We start from the raw sequence: 16,988 nt of genomic DNA, 5'->3' as shown, positions 1-16,988 counted from the left end.
CCTCCAGGTGGGCGCCAGCGCCGGGCACTGCGGCAGTCCGGGAGGGGGCTCTGATGTCCTCTCTGCCTGTCCCGCTCCCCTCATCCGTGACCTTGAGGGCTGGGGCGGGGGGTGGGGGGGGGGCCTTCGACTCCGGCTTCAGGACGCGCATGTGTGGGGCTGGTTGGATTCTTCCCGTCAACCGCATCAATAATTCAGGGGACCGAGTCTGCAGCGGCCGGGAGGCGCTGACGTCGCTGCTTGGGTGCGGGTGCCAGGGGTGGCCCCATGGCTATTGGACCCCGCAGGGCAGGCCGGGGAGTGGAGGGGTGGGTCTTTCCCTGCCTCTCCTTCCTAGAGTTAGAACAGCACGGATCCGGGGCACCTGCTGCCCCAGGGAGGAAGTGTCCTGTTTCCCCACGCTCACCCCGCCCCCGCCCCCGTCCCACTCCGCCCCTCCAGGCCCTTACCCCGCTGGCTCATCGCCCCAGCGTTGCCCTCCTATGCCCAGAAAAGAAAGCACAGAGACCCCCTTCTCAGCTCCTCCCCTGCAGGGACCCCAGCCTGACGGCCCAGTTAACACCACACACAACCCAGACTTCTTTGCTTCTGCCTGCAGTCCCCCCAAACAACCATGACAACCCCCGCAGGGTCAGGAGGTCAGACAGCTGCAGGTACGGACCCCCCAGACGCCGCAGGGAATAGCTTCTGCAGGGTTGAAGGGGTCACAGGCGCCAGGCAGAGCTGGGCACGTGCCAGGCGGAGGGCACAGTCAGTGGAATACACACACGCCCGCACACCCATCCACACGGACTGACAGACAAGTCACAGCCCTTTTCGATTTCCGCAGAGATTTCAGTCTTCCCCGTCCTCCCCCGCGGACCCACAGCATTTCCTCGCAACCAGGCAGCGGACCAGGGTCACCAGGAAGCCTGGGACCCGCTGATGTTGCCCAGTGCCCCCCAGGGTGCGCCTACTGAAGGCAGAAGCACCGCCGAACAGAGACAGATCATGCCCCCGCCTCCCTGGTGACCTCGCGGCCCCCTGAGCCCTCACTCACCCCATCCCAGCACTCCGGCATCTTGCCGAGGGAGGCCACCCGCCTCGACCAGAAAGGGCAAACAAAGGCCTGAGTCACGCGAGTCCAGAGGGAGGGGGCCGCGCGGGTGGGAGACCAGCGGCTCTATGGTGGGGCCCCCGCTCGCGGGCCACTTATATGGGGAGCGGCCGGGCCTGGACTGGCCCCGCCTCCCTGCGTTGTGAGCAGCCGCTCCCGGATTGGCTTTCAGGAGACAAAACTTGGCTCCGATTGGCTTCCAAGGTCCTCGCTCACGCGGGCTTCTGCTCCTCCCACCCCCAGCGACACATCAGTCGGGATGGTCCCCAGCTCCTGCAACCCACTCACCCCCGCACCGAGGCTCGGAGCCGCAGCTGCACACCGGGTCCCAGGAAGACGAGAGGCGCACAGAGGTGCGCCCGGTGGCAGGTACAGATCAGCCTCTCACAGCAGAGCAGGCCAGGTTGCCCTAGGCAGCCCTCGACCCATACCGTGGGAGCAGGGAGAGCCTGAGCGGCTCCCAAGCCCAGCCTCCACATCAGAAAGGCCCGGATCCCTTCACCAGGAGAGGTGTGGGGAGTCACTGCTGCCTGCGGCATCCTGGGCTGTGACCCTACTCCGGGAGGCTGTTCCTCCTCCACCCCCAGGGTCTCCCCTTGGGCAGTCCCCACTCTGCCCACATGTACGCCCAGTGCCTGCCCACTGGGGAAGGGAAATGAGGGTTCTGGGGCCAGGGGGCCTGGAGAGATTTCGGGACCAGGGATGTGGCAGGTATACACCAGCTCTGTCCTCCCGTCACCCTCATCCTGCACCCAGGCCAGAGGACCCCCGGAGAGAGAGGAGGGGGGGTAGTGGGGGTGGGGCAGCTTGTCCACGTGGCCACGCCCATCTCCCCATAGCCACACCAAGTCTGGGGCTTGGTTCTCCAGTGTCTGGGGAGCAGGACAGGTGCTGGGGGTTAGGTGGCTCAGGATGTGGGTGAGGAGCTGGCTGGAGACAGGCAGGCAGAGTACTCAGATGAGAAGCGGGAGGCAAAGGAGAACAGAGGAGAGGAAATAGGCCAGGCAGGAGCGCAGAGGAGGGAGCCCAAGGACTGAGAGCTGCAGGAGCCAGAGAGGGGGCGGGGTGCGGGCGCCTGTGCTCCCATTCTGTCGCCTTGGTGAAGGAACCCGCCACTCCCCCCAGCTTGTAGGGACAGCCGTGCATGCTGGCCGGCTGCCCTGGGGGAAGGCGGTCACCTCCCCGTCTCTGGGTGCCTGGTGACCTGGTCAGTACCCACCCTCTATGTAATTCCCGGCCACGTTCTCTGCCTGGGGTCGGGGGGGGGGTGGCAGCATCAACAACTTCTCTGCCCCTTTCTGACCTCTCGCCATGTGGGCCTGGTGCAGAGTGCGGGGGCCTGTGCCCTCCCAGGGCCTGGAGCGGGCGGCCCCCAGCCCCTCACGTGCTGCTCACATTCCCGGTTCCCTGCAGCCACTTCAGCAAAGGAAGGTGCTCTGGCAGTTGAGGCCGTGTGTCATGGCACAGCCTGGTCCAGGGACCTGCCACGGGATCCTCCCGTCTGCTTCCGGAAGACGGGCAGGGTCGGGGACCTCCCATCCCTTCTGCCCCTCCGCGGTCCCCATCCAGCCTTATGCCCACCTGAACCTCTGAGTGGCCTTCTCCACCCTTGGGCCTGGGTGACCTCAGATACTACCCACTGCAAGCCATGACCCCCCAATTCTGCTCAGCTCAATGGCTTCAAATCCCCAGATTTGAGCTGAAGTCTCAACTTTCCCACCCACTAACTGGGTGACCTTGGACAAGATTTTTTCACTCCTCTGTGCCTTAGTTTCTTCAACCATCAAACAAGAATTGCGCCTTCCTCAACAGAGGTCCTAGGAAGATGATAAAAAGCTATATACATCACTACAGACCCGACCCCAGGCCTGCCCAGGGGAGAAATGGGGTGATCTGTGTGCTTCTCCAAACTGTGGGTCTCTTCCCTGGAGGTTATACAGTTGTTGGGGCTGAACAAGGCAGGCCCAGGTCCTGGTACCAAACCCTGCTAGTCTCTGCTGTGTGACCTCTGGCAAGTCAGTCAACTGCTCTGAGCCATCATATCTTAAATGGGAGAACAGCAGAGAAGTTGCTTGCATAAGTAGCTGCAAGGATAATACATAATCTTCACAAGCCTATGTATGAGAAAGGATGAAGAATCTGAAGCACAGGGAAGTATATTCTCTAACTCAGTGAGTAAGCAGTGTAGCTTAGTGGCATCTCAGCCCTCTGGTCTGAGGTCACATTATTATTACCTTTTTTTATTTTTTAAAGTTTTGGCCACACCCCAAGGCACATGGGACCTTAGTTCCCTGACCAGGGATTGAACCCGAGCCCCCTGCACTGGAAGGTGGAATCTTACCCAACGGACCACGAGTGAAGTCCCATGAGGTCACATTATTAAGAGTTGTAAACGCTTAGTGCCTTAGCTCTCCAGCCTGCCAGATTCCCATCTAAATGCTTTGCCACGTTACCTTATTTTGTCCTCTGAACATCCACCTTACAAACAAGGAAAATGACGCGCAGAGGGGTCCTGTAACCTGCCCGACATCACACAGCCAGAGGGCCCAGAGCAGGAGCTGCACGGAGGCAGTCTGGCTCTGGTGGCCACGAGTCAGTCAGCCCAGGGATGAGGGCACCGTCATCAAGCCTACAAACACCCGGGGTCTGAGCTGCCTCTACGAATGAGGTAGTGGGCTGTGCTGGTGGTCACGTGGCAGGGTCACAACTTGGACCAGGTCCTTCTGCCTCCCCCACTAGCTGGGCCCCTGAGGCCAGGGACTGAACAGGATAAAAGCCTATCCAGGCCTTGGCCCAGATAAGGACCATCCTGGTGGCTGCTTGACTTAACAAAAAGCAACCTGTGTGGAGTAACCAGAGCAGAGAATAAGGTGCTTTTTAACACATGCTGCCCTTTACCAAGCAAAGATCTTGAGAACCAGGGTCTCACACACATAAGGTGACCCACCCTGGCCTGGGCCCGGTATATGGATGTGGAGGACCCCAGGATTCTGTCACCTTTCACCCCCAATCCACCTCCCAGGGTGTGTGTGTTTGGGGGGCTGGCAGCACCACTGGCATCCGGGGAGTCCCACTCAGGGTCAGGCAGCGGCTCGTTGCTCTGGATTTTATTTCAGCGGTCCCTCCCACGGAAGAGGGGCTGTGTCACACTCCGCAGCCCTCACTTGGAGCAGGGAGGACAAAGGGCACTCTGGCTGTCCTAGGCTACCTTGCGGACACATCCGTCCCCTGCCTCTGGCTCCTGGGTCCCCACTCCCCCAGGTCCCATCCTGTCCTCCCCAGCAGCAGAGGCCTTTGTGATCAGAGCTGGAACTCCCGGGAGACGGGAGCATGTGCCTAGGTGCTGCTCTGACGCCTCCGCCGTGTCCTTGAAGGGGCACGTGACCCAGGGTCCAAAGCCTGGCTCAGATCCACATCCTCACATCCTCGCTGCAGAGCCGGGCTCCTGGGGGAGGAGCCTGCAGGCCGCTCCACCTCCCACGTCACCCCTGCGTCCAGACCACGAGGCCGAGGCTGTCACAGGGCTGGGAGACTGACCTAAATTGGATGGTGGCCTGAGGGCTAGCTCCCACCAGCCAGGATGAAGGTCACAGAAAGGTCTGACTTTGGTCAATGGGTTTTAATGGCCAGTGCGGGCCCTGGAACCCCATGAGGCTCCCATTGTGTCTGCTAGCATGCATTCTCTGACACTCGGAAATAAATGGCCACCTTGGGATTCACAGGGGAGAAATGGCGGGCCGAGTGAGCGAAATCAGAAATCATCGCGCGGAGGAATAAACACAAAGACTGATCTCAGTTTTCCCAGGGAATCTGGCATCAAACTGAAGAGGACATGGTTGTCCCGGGCAACTGCTGCCATGGAAACAAGAGCTATTCGGAGCATCAACCTGGCTTTCATAGGAGGAAAGTGCTGATTCAGATGGCAGCATCCTCACTCCCCCAGACCTCCCCTCCTTCCCCTGTCCTGTTCAGGGAGGGAGGGGGCATTTCTCCATGGGGCAGGGGGCCAGGCAAAGCTGCTATGAGCAGTAGGGGTGGTTCTGAAGGCTGCCAGGCGCCCAGTCCCTGTGGCTTCAGGCTGGGGGCGCTCAGAAGGGCTGTGACCCTTCTCTGAAACAGGCTGGGTCAGGGAGGGGCCAGCCAGCAGTCGGTCCCCCATTTGGAGAAGCTGAGTAGGGACCTACCTTCCAGTCTGTGTCCACAGCCAAGAGGAAGGAGTCAGAGTTCTCCTACAGGAAGGCAGACAGAGAAGGTGGCTGGTTAGGTCCCAGGCTGGCAGGGCAGGGAGGGGTGGCCAGAAGGGGCTCTGCCTTGAGCAGTATCACTTGCTGTTCCCACCTTTTTTTTTTTTTGACTGAACCTTGCAGCATGCAGGATCTTAGTTCCTAGGCCAGGGATCAAACCTGCATCCCTTGCAGTAGAGTGTAGAGTCTTAACTGCTGAACCGCCAGGGAAGTCCCTCCCTAGTCTATCTTAACATGAACAAAAGTGACCAGGCACCAGGTATCAAGTCATTAAGTATGTGACAGATGAGGCTACGAGCGGCTACACACATGGATTTTTACCTCCTAGTTTCTTTTTTTTTTTAACCTGTTAATTTAAAATGTGAAGATTTCCACTTTGTAGGTGAGAAGGCTGAGGCTCAGAGAGGCTGAGTCACATGGCGAGAAAGTGATGGAACAATCTATGACCCCAAATTCTTGCTGTTCATTACTCTGCCCGTTGGCCCCTCTGATGGTTTTCAAGGTCGAACATTGGGGCACAAGCTCAGAAGCCGGAGGACAAGAGCCTGACTGTCACACCCACCGAGAGGATGGGGAAGCCGAGCCCCACACCCTGAGGGGGAAGTGGGCTTTTCTGACCTGCACAAAGGTGCTGCCTGGGCCCATGCCATAGCTGCTACCACATTTTCAGACCCGCCTCTCAAAGGTCGGCTTTTTGGCTCATTTCCGCTGATGATGTGCCCATCTGATTGGTACCCATCCTTCCCACTGGATTGTAGGCACCCAGAGGATGTGGCCCATGTCCGGCTCGGCTCTCAGCATAAAGCCTGGCATGGACCAGGCTCCTCAAATACAAACAGACCTGGATGAACATGTCTGACGTCACAAGGAGGGGGGCAAGGTTTAGATATACCCACTGCTTAAAAGGTGGAGATGGAGAGCGGAGGAGGGGGAGCCCGAACCCCCTGTGAGTTGACAGGCTCTCCCTGATGCAGCCTGGAGGCCCCCGGACAATCTGCACCGTCTCTGGGACTCTATCTGGGGAAGGAAACCTCATGGGGGCCGGGATCCCACATATCCAGGAAGAACAGAGATCTGGGGCCTCTGTTCTGCCTTCTCTCATGTCTGTCTAGGACCCTCGCTGCTCCTCTCTGCTCGCTGTGGGCAGGCGGCTTAGCCTCCGAGCCTCGGTGTCCGTGAGGCTTAACCGAGGGCATGGGGAGCAGTTCTCCTGTCCTGGCACCCCTGCTCTGGGCTCTGTGCTGCAGAGGCTGCTGGGTAACCATGTGGACAAAGGAGACAATCAGACTAGAACCAGGATGTCGTGGGAGGACAGCAAGCTCGGGCAGGGCTACAAGCGCAACAAGAAGGAAAAGGAACCCACAGCACAGGAATCGGGGGCGGGGTGGGGGGGGAATGAAAACCAGCGGTGCTGATGCTTTCCTCTCAAAACGAGAAGTTCATCCACCTGCATTCTGGCAGCTGGAGCGGGAGGCATGGCAGAGAGAATCAGACAGGACTAGAGGCTCTCACACCAAAAAAGGAGACCAAGAGGCTGTCACCTGTCTCAGGTGACATCAACAGTGGCCATCCTTCCCCTCCTGGTTCCCCCAGGGCCTGCGGGCTTTCTCTGCCTGGGGAGGTGAGGAGAACATGGAGGCAGCCACTCCTGGACCCTCCAAGGAAGGGGGCGGGGCCCTGGGGGAAAGGGACGAGCCTGGATATTCACAAATTTTGTCACCAGAAGACCTGGCCCAAGGGGCGAGGGCGGGGAAAGAGATGCACACAGGAGATTTTCAAGGGGAGGGGCAGGACCCCAAACCAAGAAACAGCAGGAATAACACCAGCCAATCTGGAGATGCCGGAGGCTGGGAGGAACCACATGAACATTTCGAGGAAGACAGGTGGGAGAGAGGGCCCAGATCAGGGGAGGCGAGGAGGCCCAGGAGCAGCCTGAGGAGACCCAAGTGGGGGATGCAGGTAAGGAGCCCCGGACACAGCAGGCAAGACTTCAGAGTCTCAAATGGTGGAGGGATGGTGGGTGATCACATGGAAGCATTCACTCCTCAGTAGACTCAGGGAATTTACACTTGGCAGGTGGCAGAAGATTTTAAAAAGTGCAAAAGGACAGGCAACAAGTACTGTTGTCCCGAGTAGCTGGACAAGGGGACTCTGTAGTTGTAACTGCCTGGGAAAGAGGCCAAGAGCGAGGTAGGCAGGACTGCACCCGTTGTCACTGAAAGCTGGAAGGCCACGCTGGGAGCACGGAGGAGGGTCTGGGGTTGGGGGCGGGGGTTGAGGCCATTCTTATGCCCTGGAACAAGCAGCTGTGACCGGCAACCAGGTCCACTGCAGAAAGCAGGGAAACCGAGCTGGGGGTTCACAGCCTTGGAGGAGAACAGAGACGCGGGCCCTCGTTGGGGGTGGATACAGGCATATTCAGGTCCGGGTGGGATGAGGGGAGACACCAAGGGCAGCAGGAAGAAGGCAGAGCCCGGGGGCTGCTCAAAGGGCCTTGGGAAGGGAGGGGCAGCAAGGCGCTGGGCCAGGCTGGGCAGAGAAGGGGTGTGGGGCATCTCCTGTGGTGTCTTGCCAAGGCGAGGAGTGGGAGAGCTGCATAGAACATGTGAGGACATGGTGCCCTCATCTCTCCGCACCGCCCACAGCTGCACACCCTGTGTCAGCAGGGAGCCCCCCAACCCCTGAGCCCTGGTGATGGGTGCAGGGGTCCCTGAGAGCCACATCACACCCTCACAAGAAGGCTGGTCTCTGCCTACATGCCTCAAAAGACAGGCTGTTTGTGGGCAGGAGGAACTTTACAGAGAGTTCTGAAAAACTTCTTTCTTCTGAGCCACATCACAATCTACAGCTTCCACCTGGCTCAAGTCTTTACTGAGCGCCTAGGGGGTACCAGGCGCTGTGCTGGGAACTGGGGGGATCGGGGAACAAAACGGACAGGGTCTCTGCCCCAGGAGCCTGTGGGGCAGGGCCCGAGAGTGGCGAGTGCTAGGCCACGCCTGGAGGGCGTGCAGGGGGGGCAGTATTAGACCCTGAGGTCGGAGAAGGCCTTTCTGAGGAGGGGGCATGTTGAGCAGAGCCCAAATAAAATGAAGGGCCAGCTCTGCAAATTCTGTGGCCAGAATATCCCAGGCAGAGGGAACAGCTGGGAAGATGATCAGCCGGCTCAGGGAAGAACAGTGAGCCCGACAGACAGGAGAGGAGTGGGGTGGGGGGAGGTTGGGGTTGGTACAGAGCACAGGCTGGCACCAGGGAAGGACTGTGGCTGTAACTCTGAGAGCAATGGCAGCCGCTGGGCAACAATGCGGAAAGTGACAGGGTTTGTCTTATTTATTTTTTGGTGTATGCAAAAAAGGATAAATTTACCCGAGTCCCTCACCAAAGCCAAGAACAATAGTTAAAAACAGGCCTTGGGAGGGATGGTGGCCAGTAATAGAAATCAAATCTTGTCGGCCTAAGCAAAAAGGGAAATTTATAATTAGGATTCAAGGGTGACTTACCAAGCCCAAGGGCAGGACTCACGAAGGGCTGGAACAAGGGGACGGAGCATATTAGAATGCCAGGAAGGACATGATGGACTTTAAAAGGTGAGACAGGGTAAGGAGACCAGTGGGGCAGCTTCTCCAAGCAGAAAGAAGGGGTGTGGGGGCATCTCTTGGGGTGCCCTGCCAAGGGGAGGGGTGGAAGAGAACGTGTGAGGTCAAGGTGCCCTCAGCTCTCTGTGCCACACACAGAGGCACATCCTGTACCGGCAGGAAGCTCCCGGAGGAGACGATGGGGGCTAGGAACAGGGAGGGAGTAGAGTTGGAGTCAAAAGTGTCCAGGAGAGGGTGGGATGTATGGAGACAGGAACATGGAAACATACATTACCATATGTAAAACAGATGAGTGTGCTTAGTCGCTCAGTTGTGTCCGACTCTTTGCGACCCCATGGACTGTAGCCCACCAGACTCCTCTGTCCATGGGGTTCTCCAGGCAAGAATACTGGAGAGGTTTGCCATGTCCTCCTCCAGGGGATCTTCCCCACCCAGGGATCGAACCCAGGTCTCCTGCATTGTGGGCAGATTCTTCACTGAGCCACCAGAGAAGCCCATGTCAAATGGATAGCCAACAGGAATTTGCTGCATGACTCAGCGAACTCAAACCAGGGCTCTGTAACAACCTAAGGGTGGGATGGGGAGGGAGGTGGGTGGAAGGATCAAGAGGGAGGGGACATACGTATGGCTGATTCATGTTGATGTTTGGCAGAAACCAACACAATATTGTAAAGCAATTATCCTTCAATTAAAAATAAAATTAATTTTAAAAAAGTCTACAGTGTCTAGCTCACCAGTGTTTCCTGACCATTGCTGGGGGCTGCCCCCAGGTAATCAGGCCGTATAAGTTAACTCAAGGTTCTGTCTTGGAGATGGGGTGGGGGAGGCGGGAGGGCTTCCCGGGTGGCACTAATGTAAAGAATCCGCCTGCCAATGCCGGAGATGCAAGAGATGCAGGTTCGATGCCTGGGTCAGGAAGATCCTGTGGAGCAGGAAATGGCAACCCACTCCAGTATTCTTGCTTGGGAAATCCCCAGGACAGAAGCACCTGGAGGGCTCCAGTCCATTGAGTTAGACACGACTGAGCGACTGAGCATGCACGCAGGCATAGGGGGAGGGGGGGAGACTCAAGAGGGAGGGAGGGAATACATGTATATTTCTGGCCCATTCATATTGTATGGCAGAAACCAACCCAGCATTATAAAGCAATTACCCTCCAATTAAACAAAATTTTAAAAATGTACCCTTCTCTGGGGCAGGACGGCCAGCCTCATGCGGCTGGCCCCCTGGGGCCTGCACATCCACTCTGTCCCCACATGCGGTGCTCAGCGGCTCTGGGGCTCACCTCCTTCTGAAGCGAGGCTGCAGGAGGCAGGGGCAGGGCAGAAAGGGGGGTGTGCTAAGCACCCGGGGACCGGGCTCCCGGCTTCCCCATCTGTAAAGTGGGCGGGCCTGGCAGCATAGCCAGCAGACACCTGCGGCTGTGATGCCCCAGAACTCCACGAGCAGTGGACCCCCAGGTTTTCCTTGCAGGGAGGGAAAGGGAAGTCATGCCGGACAGGGCCACAACAAGGTAGTGTGGGCAGAATTACTTCTGGAATCTGCTGTCTGGGGTCCTGATGAGGGCCCTTTCGGGTAAAATAACAACAACCTCCAATGCCTTGGTCCCGCTGCTCCTGGGGGCGCTGCTGATAACACCTGCCGGGCTTATCTCAAAGGCTTGTGAGGAAGAAAGAGAAGCTGCAGGCCTGAAAGGGTTGAGTGAGTGGGGAAGCGCGGTTCCGCTGCTGGAGGCAGCACTGGCCAGTGGGGACCCTGTTGGGGTCCAAAGGCCGCCCAGAACCAGGGGTTGAATACAGCCTCATTCCCTGATAGCTGTGTGACCCTGGCCAAGTTGAGTTAACCTTTCTGTGCCTCAGTTCTCTCATCACTGAAATGCGAATAGCTCTTTCTAAAGAGCCTCCCTGCCTCAAAGACAGCCAAAGCCCCAGCGAGGCTGGCTGGGTGTTAGTTGCGTGGGCGCTCAGCCCGGGCGGAACTCTCCCCCGGCAGGGACAAGGCTTCCCAGGGTGGCCTGAGGATTCCTGGCGCGTGGCTCGCGTCGCGGTTCGGAGGGTCAGCTCCTTGCCATCAGCCAGACTAGAGGGATGGACGGTCAGCGGCTTGCCATCAGTCAGACCAGAGAAAAGGCGCGCAGTTTCCTTCGTAGCCACGAGGTGGCGCCCTCCGCTCCCAGGACCGCGAAGGGGCGACTACTCACCAGCTCCGCGGCGTCCTGGCCCCGGAGCAGTGGCTTCTCCTCGGGGAATCGCAGCTCCTGCAGGCCGGCCATGGTCACGTCGTGGAGCAGGAGCCCTGGGAAGGGAGGGCGAGGACGGGGGGTTAAGGCCTGGTGCGGCGGAGACGTCTCAGCCCGGCGGAGAGGACAGCGCCAGCCCGCACTGGGACAGGGGCACCACCCGGCCGCTCCGCTCCATCCCCGGATCGCGGTCCCCAAGAGCAGGCCCAGCTCAGCGCTTCACCCGGGCAGCAAGACTCCGGGGAGGCCATTACATTATTTGTTCTTAAAACATGTTCCCCCAAGCCCCTGAAAAAGGAAGAAGGGGCAAAAACGGAAGAAGGGGCGAAAAGGGAAGAAAGGAAGGGAGGAAGGAAAAGGAGAGAAGAAAAAGGAAAAGCAAAGCGACACAATATACGATGACCCTTGAAACAATTTCAAGTGAATTGCATTTATTAAGAAGCAGGGGGACACGTGTGGGGAAGCCAGACACAGGACGGGAAGCAGACAGAAGCCCCCTGTTGTCAGAAGTGGACAGTGGGGTCTGGAGGACACGGAACGGAGCTGAGGGCTGTCCTCAGTGCTTAGGACAGGCCTGGGTGAGGGGGGCTCTGAGAAGGGAGGGGGGCTGGCAGTGTGACCCTGAAGGAAGGGGTGCGGTTATGACACATCGCCAGCAGGGAGAGGTGACCCGTGACCCCTCAACCACAGCCACAGGCGGAGGGGCCCAGGCCTAATGGCTGCAGGTTCCGGGGAGACTCTGGGCCTCTGAACCCCAGGAGAGGAAGGGTCATATGTACACATGTGTGTGTCTGGGGGATCCAGTGCTGGGGGGAGGCAGACAGAAAGGGTGTCAAGACCCCACAAGCCATCTAGCTTGGCATCACCATTCTTCACTGGGACTTTAGGATGGCATAAATAAGAATGCACCAAGAGAAACGCTAGACAGGAATATGAGCTGAGAACTCATAAAAGAATTACAATTAGTCAATAAATACAGGGGGAAATATTAAAGCTCACTAGACGTCCAAGATTTTTTTTTTTTTTTGGCTAATGGAATTGGTACAGTTTTGTAGCACTGGCAAAGATGCACCAAAATGGGCACTTTTCTTATACTGCTTGTGAGTGTATAAATTGATACGTCTTTCTGAAGGGCAGTTTTACAGAACTGAATTAAAATCATTTAAAAGGTCCTTACTTTTGGACTCAGCAGTCCTTCCCCTGGGAGAAATTTCCTAAGGAAACCAAATGGTTTAATGATTTATCTAATGATTTATCTCTAAGAAAGCTCACCCCAGTGCCATTTATAATAGAAAACAAAACCAAAAAAAAAAAAAAAACCCTAAAAGAAGCCAAATGTCCACAAATAGGGCAGACAATAACTTGTAAGATTATTTAATAATGTGAGAAATGCTTGTGTTGTAATCGATTTTTAAAAAGAAGTTATAAAGCATACAGTATTATCCAAATTACGAGAAATATGAATAGTTTCACACAAAAAAAAGTATGGAAGGCTTTTCATAAAGTTAACAGGTATTTGAGGGAAGGACAGAAAACTAGCTCCTACAGTCTGAAATCAGGGGGGAAAAAAACCCATTAAGAAAGACTATCTGAAGATCATTAACAATTCTTTATTCTTGCAAAGCACTCCACAGCTCCCAAGGCACTTTCCTGTGTTGTTAGATTTCACCCTGATGGGAAATGTGATGAGATAACCAAAGCTCAGAGAAGTTCCACAGCAGGCCCAGCCTGGGCCAGGCCTGGAAATGGAGTCTTTGGATTCCTCATCCAGCCCGGTGCTGGTTCTGTAACACTGTCTGTCTTGGAAGGAAGGCTTCCTATTCTTCTTTCCAGCCTCCCTCCCTCCCCTCTCTCCTTCCTTCCCAATTCTGTTATCAGTCTTTCTTAAAGGTGAAGTCCTCAGACTTTCCCTTCTGCCCTGAAAGGCTGACCATCCCACTAGCTAGTTGGTCAAGAAGGTGCCCCCCATCCTTGCCCACCCCTGCTCCTGTGGCTTCTCCCTATAGAAGCCCTAGTGATGGGGGAGTGGGCACCGTGGTTGCCTGGGACCCAAGGACCCCATTTCCTGTGGATGGTTCTGAGACCAGGTTGCAGCTCCAGATCTCCCCTGGGCTTCCTTCCATCCTATCAGAAGCAGGAAGCATTAGCCCTCAGAATGTTATCAAGATGGTGCCTTGCGATGGCGTGGTGGTCCCCACCTCAGTCTAGTCTGGGGTTGAGATGTGCTGAGGCTGGGCTGGGAGCTGCTGGCCGCCCAGGGCTTCTGGAAGGTTAATCCAGCCCTGTGCAGCCCCCCCTGGCAGAGCCTGGTCCCCAGCGTGAAGAGGCCAGGCAGGAAGGCCCCTGCCTGCCCAGGCGCCCAGGTCCCCATACCTTGTACCACCCTGGAGCTCTCTGTGCCCAGTGGTTTCCAGGGAAACCGGCTAACACAATGCACATGGGCTGTATTTTTAGAACGGCGTCCTCTCTCCCCTCCCCCACTTTCTCTTCCATCCTTTCTGATGTGTGCACATTCATCCCTCCATCCAGTAGGGAGCTGAAAGAAGGGCCCCCACCCTGGGAGTCTCTTTCCCATTAGGGCGTTTTTAGCCTCCAGCCTCCCTGAATACCCAACTCAATTAAACGCCTTGGCAGGACTGGGATGTCCCCGCCCTCACCCCGGTCTGTTACGAAACCACCCTGGAGACCCATCCTCCCCAAGGACGGTGCTATTAAAAGGGCTGAGAGTGGGCAGTGCAGGGACAGATGGCCTGTGAGGGAGGGGGTGATGGGGAAGGGGACTGCAAAGAGAAACCTCATAGTCCAGAGAACCGGGGATGTCTCAGCCCCAGGAAAACAGGGACAGCCCAGGGCCCAGCAGGTGGTGGTGTGGGGCTCCAGAACAGAAGCCAGAGCAGGCATTCCCACAGGGTGGTGGCCAACAAGCTCCTTCCTAAGAGAGGTATGATGGGGCTTCCCTGGTGGCTCAGTGGTAAAAAATCTGCCTGTCCATGCAGGAGACATGGGTTCGATCCCTGATCCAGGAAGATCCCACATGCCACAGAGCTGCTAAACCTGTGAGCCACATCTATTGAGCCTGTGCAAGAGAAGCCACCGCAATGAGAAGCCCATGCACTGCAACGGGAGAGTAGCCCCCGGCTTCTGCTTGCTGCACAACCCCAGCAGCAACACAGACCCAGCATAGCCAAGAATAAATAATTTAAACAAAATTTTTAAAGGGAGCTAGATAATGTTACAAGAAAATGAGATTCCTATCACATCAATACATTGTATACCGTAAACTTATTATACAATGCTATATGTCAAGGGTATCTCAATAAAGCTGGAAAAAAGCTTTCCAAAAAGAGAGTGCAATTCCTATCAAGTCCCACAAGGAAGCCTGAGTCAGGTCTGTACAGAGTCAGGGAGCGCAGAGCAGGTGGGGTGGGAGGTCCCGGGGGGAGGGGGTCTTGGAGCAATAGCGATGGGCCTTTTCACTCTGTCTCTCCCCTCCTCTTATTCCCCAAGTCCCTAAAGTGGGAAGTGTTAGAAACAAATGGGCCTGGGATGAATTCCAACCCTCAGCTTTTCAGTGGTTAGGCCTGGAGTTACTGGAATCTCTTCTGTATAGTTCACTGCCTAGCTTTATTTTGGGCAAGCCACTAAGAGGATTGCTGATCTACAAAATGGGAGTGGTAGCCTCCCTCTGCCCACCTCAGAAAGCTTAGAGGTACAACAAAGACAACAGATAGAAATGTGTTTTTGTAATTTATTTTTAGTATTTTTACTATATACCAGGCGTTCTTTTATTTTTTAAACTTTTTTTTTTCTGTATTGGCGTGTAGCCGATTAACAATGTTGTTAATGTTAATTAACAACATTAATTAACATTAACAATGTTGTTAATATTAATGTTCCCCTGATAGTTTCAGGGGAACAGCAAAGGGACCCAGCCATACATACACGTGTATCCATTCTCTCCCAAGCTCTCCTCCCATCCAGGAGACTTTGACAGGTAACATTGAGCAGAGTTCCCTGTGCTATACAGTGGGTTCTCGTTGGTTATCCATTTTAAATGTAGCGGTGTGTACATGTCCATCCCAAACTCCCTATCCCTTCCCCACAGTCTTCCCCTCACCCCAGAACTATAAGTTCATTCTCTAAATCTGTGAGTCTAAACAATGTGTTTTTAAGATAGAAGATTTCTATACCCATTTGGATGGGACAAAAATCACAGAGTTGATTGGGGTCCTCCTAACCTTGCTCTGCCTACTTGGAGGACTTTCTTTTTCTCTTGTCTCCTGTTTAAGGAAGGGTTCATACCTGCTGGCAGGGAAGCTCTGCTGATGTTTGCAATAAATGAACAGGAAAGGGGTGAGGGAGAGAAAGCAAGGGCTCTTTGGTTGGGTGACGGAAAGGGGCCCTAGAGCAGAGTGAAGGTGGGTGACTTCTTTAAAAGGAATTGCATTTCTTTTCTATGACTTTTGGTTGCTGATTTTGTGCTTCTTTAAATGTGATTCTGTGCTGAGACCTGGCCATGTGAACCCTCAGACTTAATAGGGTTAAAACTGTAAATGATTACTATGATTTCGTTCCTGAGGTGTGTAGTTGGTGTGTAGTCACGTAGTCATGTCCAACTGTTTTCGGCCCAGTGGCCTACTGTAGCCCGCCAGGCTCCTCTGGCCATGGGATTTCCCAGGCAAGAATACTGGAGTGGATTGCCATTTCCTTCTCCAGGGGATCTTGCCGACTCAGGGATTGAACCCGTATCTCCTGCATTAGCTAGGTGAGTTCTTTACCACTGAGCCACCTGGGAAGCCCCAAACCTATTCAATAAATGCTTCAATTAAACTGGTCAGTGGCAGCTATGCATCCTATGAAATAAAGCCGTCGCTGAGTGGAAGCCCCGCTCAGTCAGTAGTAGGGGGCATCTGGAAATACATGCAGGGATTTGAGCTTGTCTCAGCAACCGGGGGCGCCCACAGTGGTTAGGAGGCAGTGCTGTGCAGTGGAGCATCGCTCCCCACCCCGAAACGCCTTAAGCTGCCCCCTGAGAAACACAAGAGCTGAAAGAGAAGGAAGGCCAGACACAACTAGGGTGAAGTTAGCATATGCAGGTGAACCAGATCTTGTGGGACAGGGAGAAACCAAACTATTAAAGAGGTAGGACTTTCTTGTTTTTTCAATCATGGGAGGGAGGGGTCTCTGGCCGGTCATGGTCAGGGTCTTGGTCCAAGGTGCCCTGTGGTTGGTGCACTCCTGAAAGTCCTAGTCATGACGTCCCATTAGGAGAAGAGCCTCGAGCAAACGGAACAAGGAGCAGAGCCAATCTGGCCCGGGCAGCGCCGCCCTGGGAGAGGGGTCTGTGCCACAGATTGAGAAGGAGGTCGCTTAGGGCAGGTTCAGACTCATGTTCAAGCCTGGGCACCTGATACCCTTCCATCTACCTGCACCACGCCAGCACCGTGGTTTGAAAAGAAGTCCCAGAACTCAGGGACCCAGAAATCAGGAACTTCGCTTCCAACTGCACCGTGTAGAGGGTTTAGAGCTGCCCGAGTCGCTGGCCCCTCACATCACTCTCACTGTCCGGATGCTGACCTCAGAGGGTTGGGACAGCCCTGGGGGCAGGGCTGGGATGGAGACAGACCTTCCCTCAGCATCCCCATCTCACAGTGAGGCAAGAACAGGCGCAAGGAGGGAGTGACTGGTGCAAGTCCCCTGTGGCGCATCCAGGGAGGAACCCCAGAGTCCAGTGGCTCAGGACTCAGTGCTCTCACTGCCAGGGCCCCAGGTTCAATTCCTGGTCAGGGAACTTAGACCCTGCAGGCTGCATTGCA

At 55.7% G+C, this 16,988-nt stretch overlaps 1 protein-coding gene across 5 annotated transcripts in view; it reads right to left on the bottom strand.

Moving 5' to 3' along the window:
• Nucleotides 1–16,988, bottom strand: part of NDRG4 (NDRG family member 4) — a 42,507-nt gene that overhangs the window by 12,446 nt on the left and 13,073 nt on the right. For 3 of the 5 annotated variants that reach the window (XM_061138629.1, XM_061138627.1, XM_061138628.1), the window contains exons 2-3: nucleotides 11,134–11,228; nucleotides 5,281–5,325 (exon numbers count right to left, since the gene is read on the bottom strand). In XM_061138629.1, the coding sequence (XP_060994612.1) occupies nucleotides 5,281–5,325; nucleotides 11,134–11,205 (117 nt within the window). In that variant the 5' untranslated portion in view covers nucleotides 11,206–11,228. Of the gene's footprint in view, nucleotides 1–1,039; nucleotides 1,153–5,280; nucleotides 5,326–11,133; nucleotides 11,229–16,988 lie in introns of those variants that run through there. The other 2 variants (XM_061138630.1, XM_061138631.1) reach the window with 1 other exon arrangement.

This window comes from Dama dama, chromosome 4 (assembly GCF_033118175.1).
Source record: "Dama dama isolate Ldn47 chromosome 4, ASM3311817v1, whole genome shotgun sequence".
NCBI classification, from domain to species: Eukaryota; Metazoa; Chordata; class Mammalia; order Artiodactyla; family Cervidae; genus Dama; species Dama dama.
Note: the sequence above shows the minus strand (reverse complement) of the source record. Positions and strands in the feature narration are given on the sequence as shown.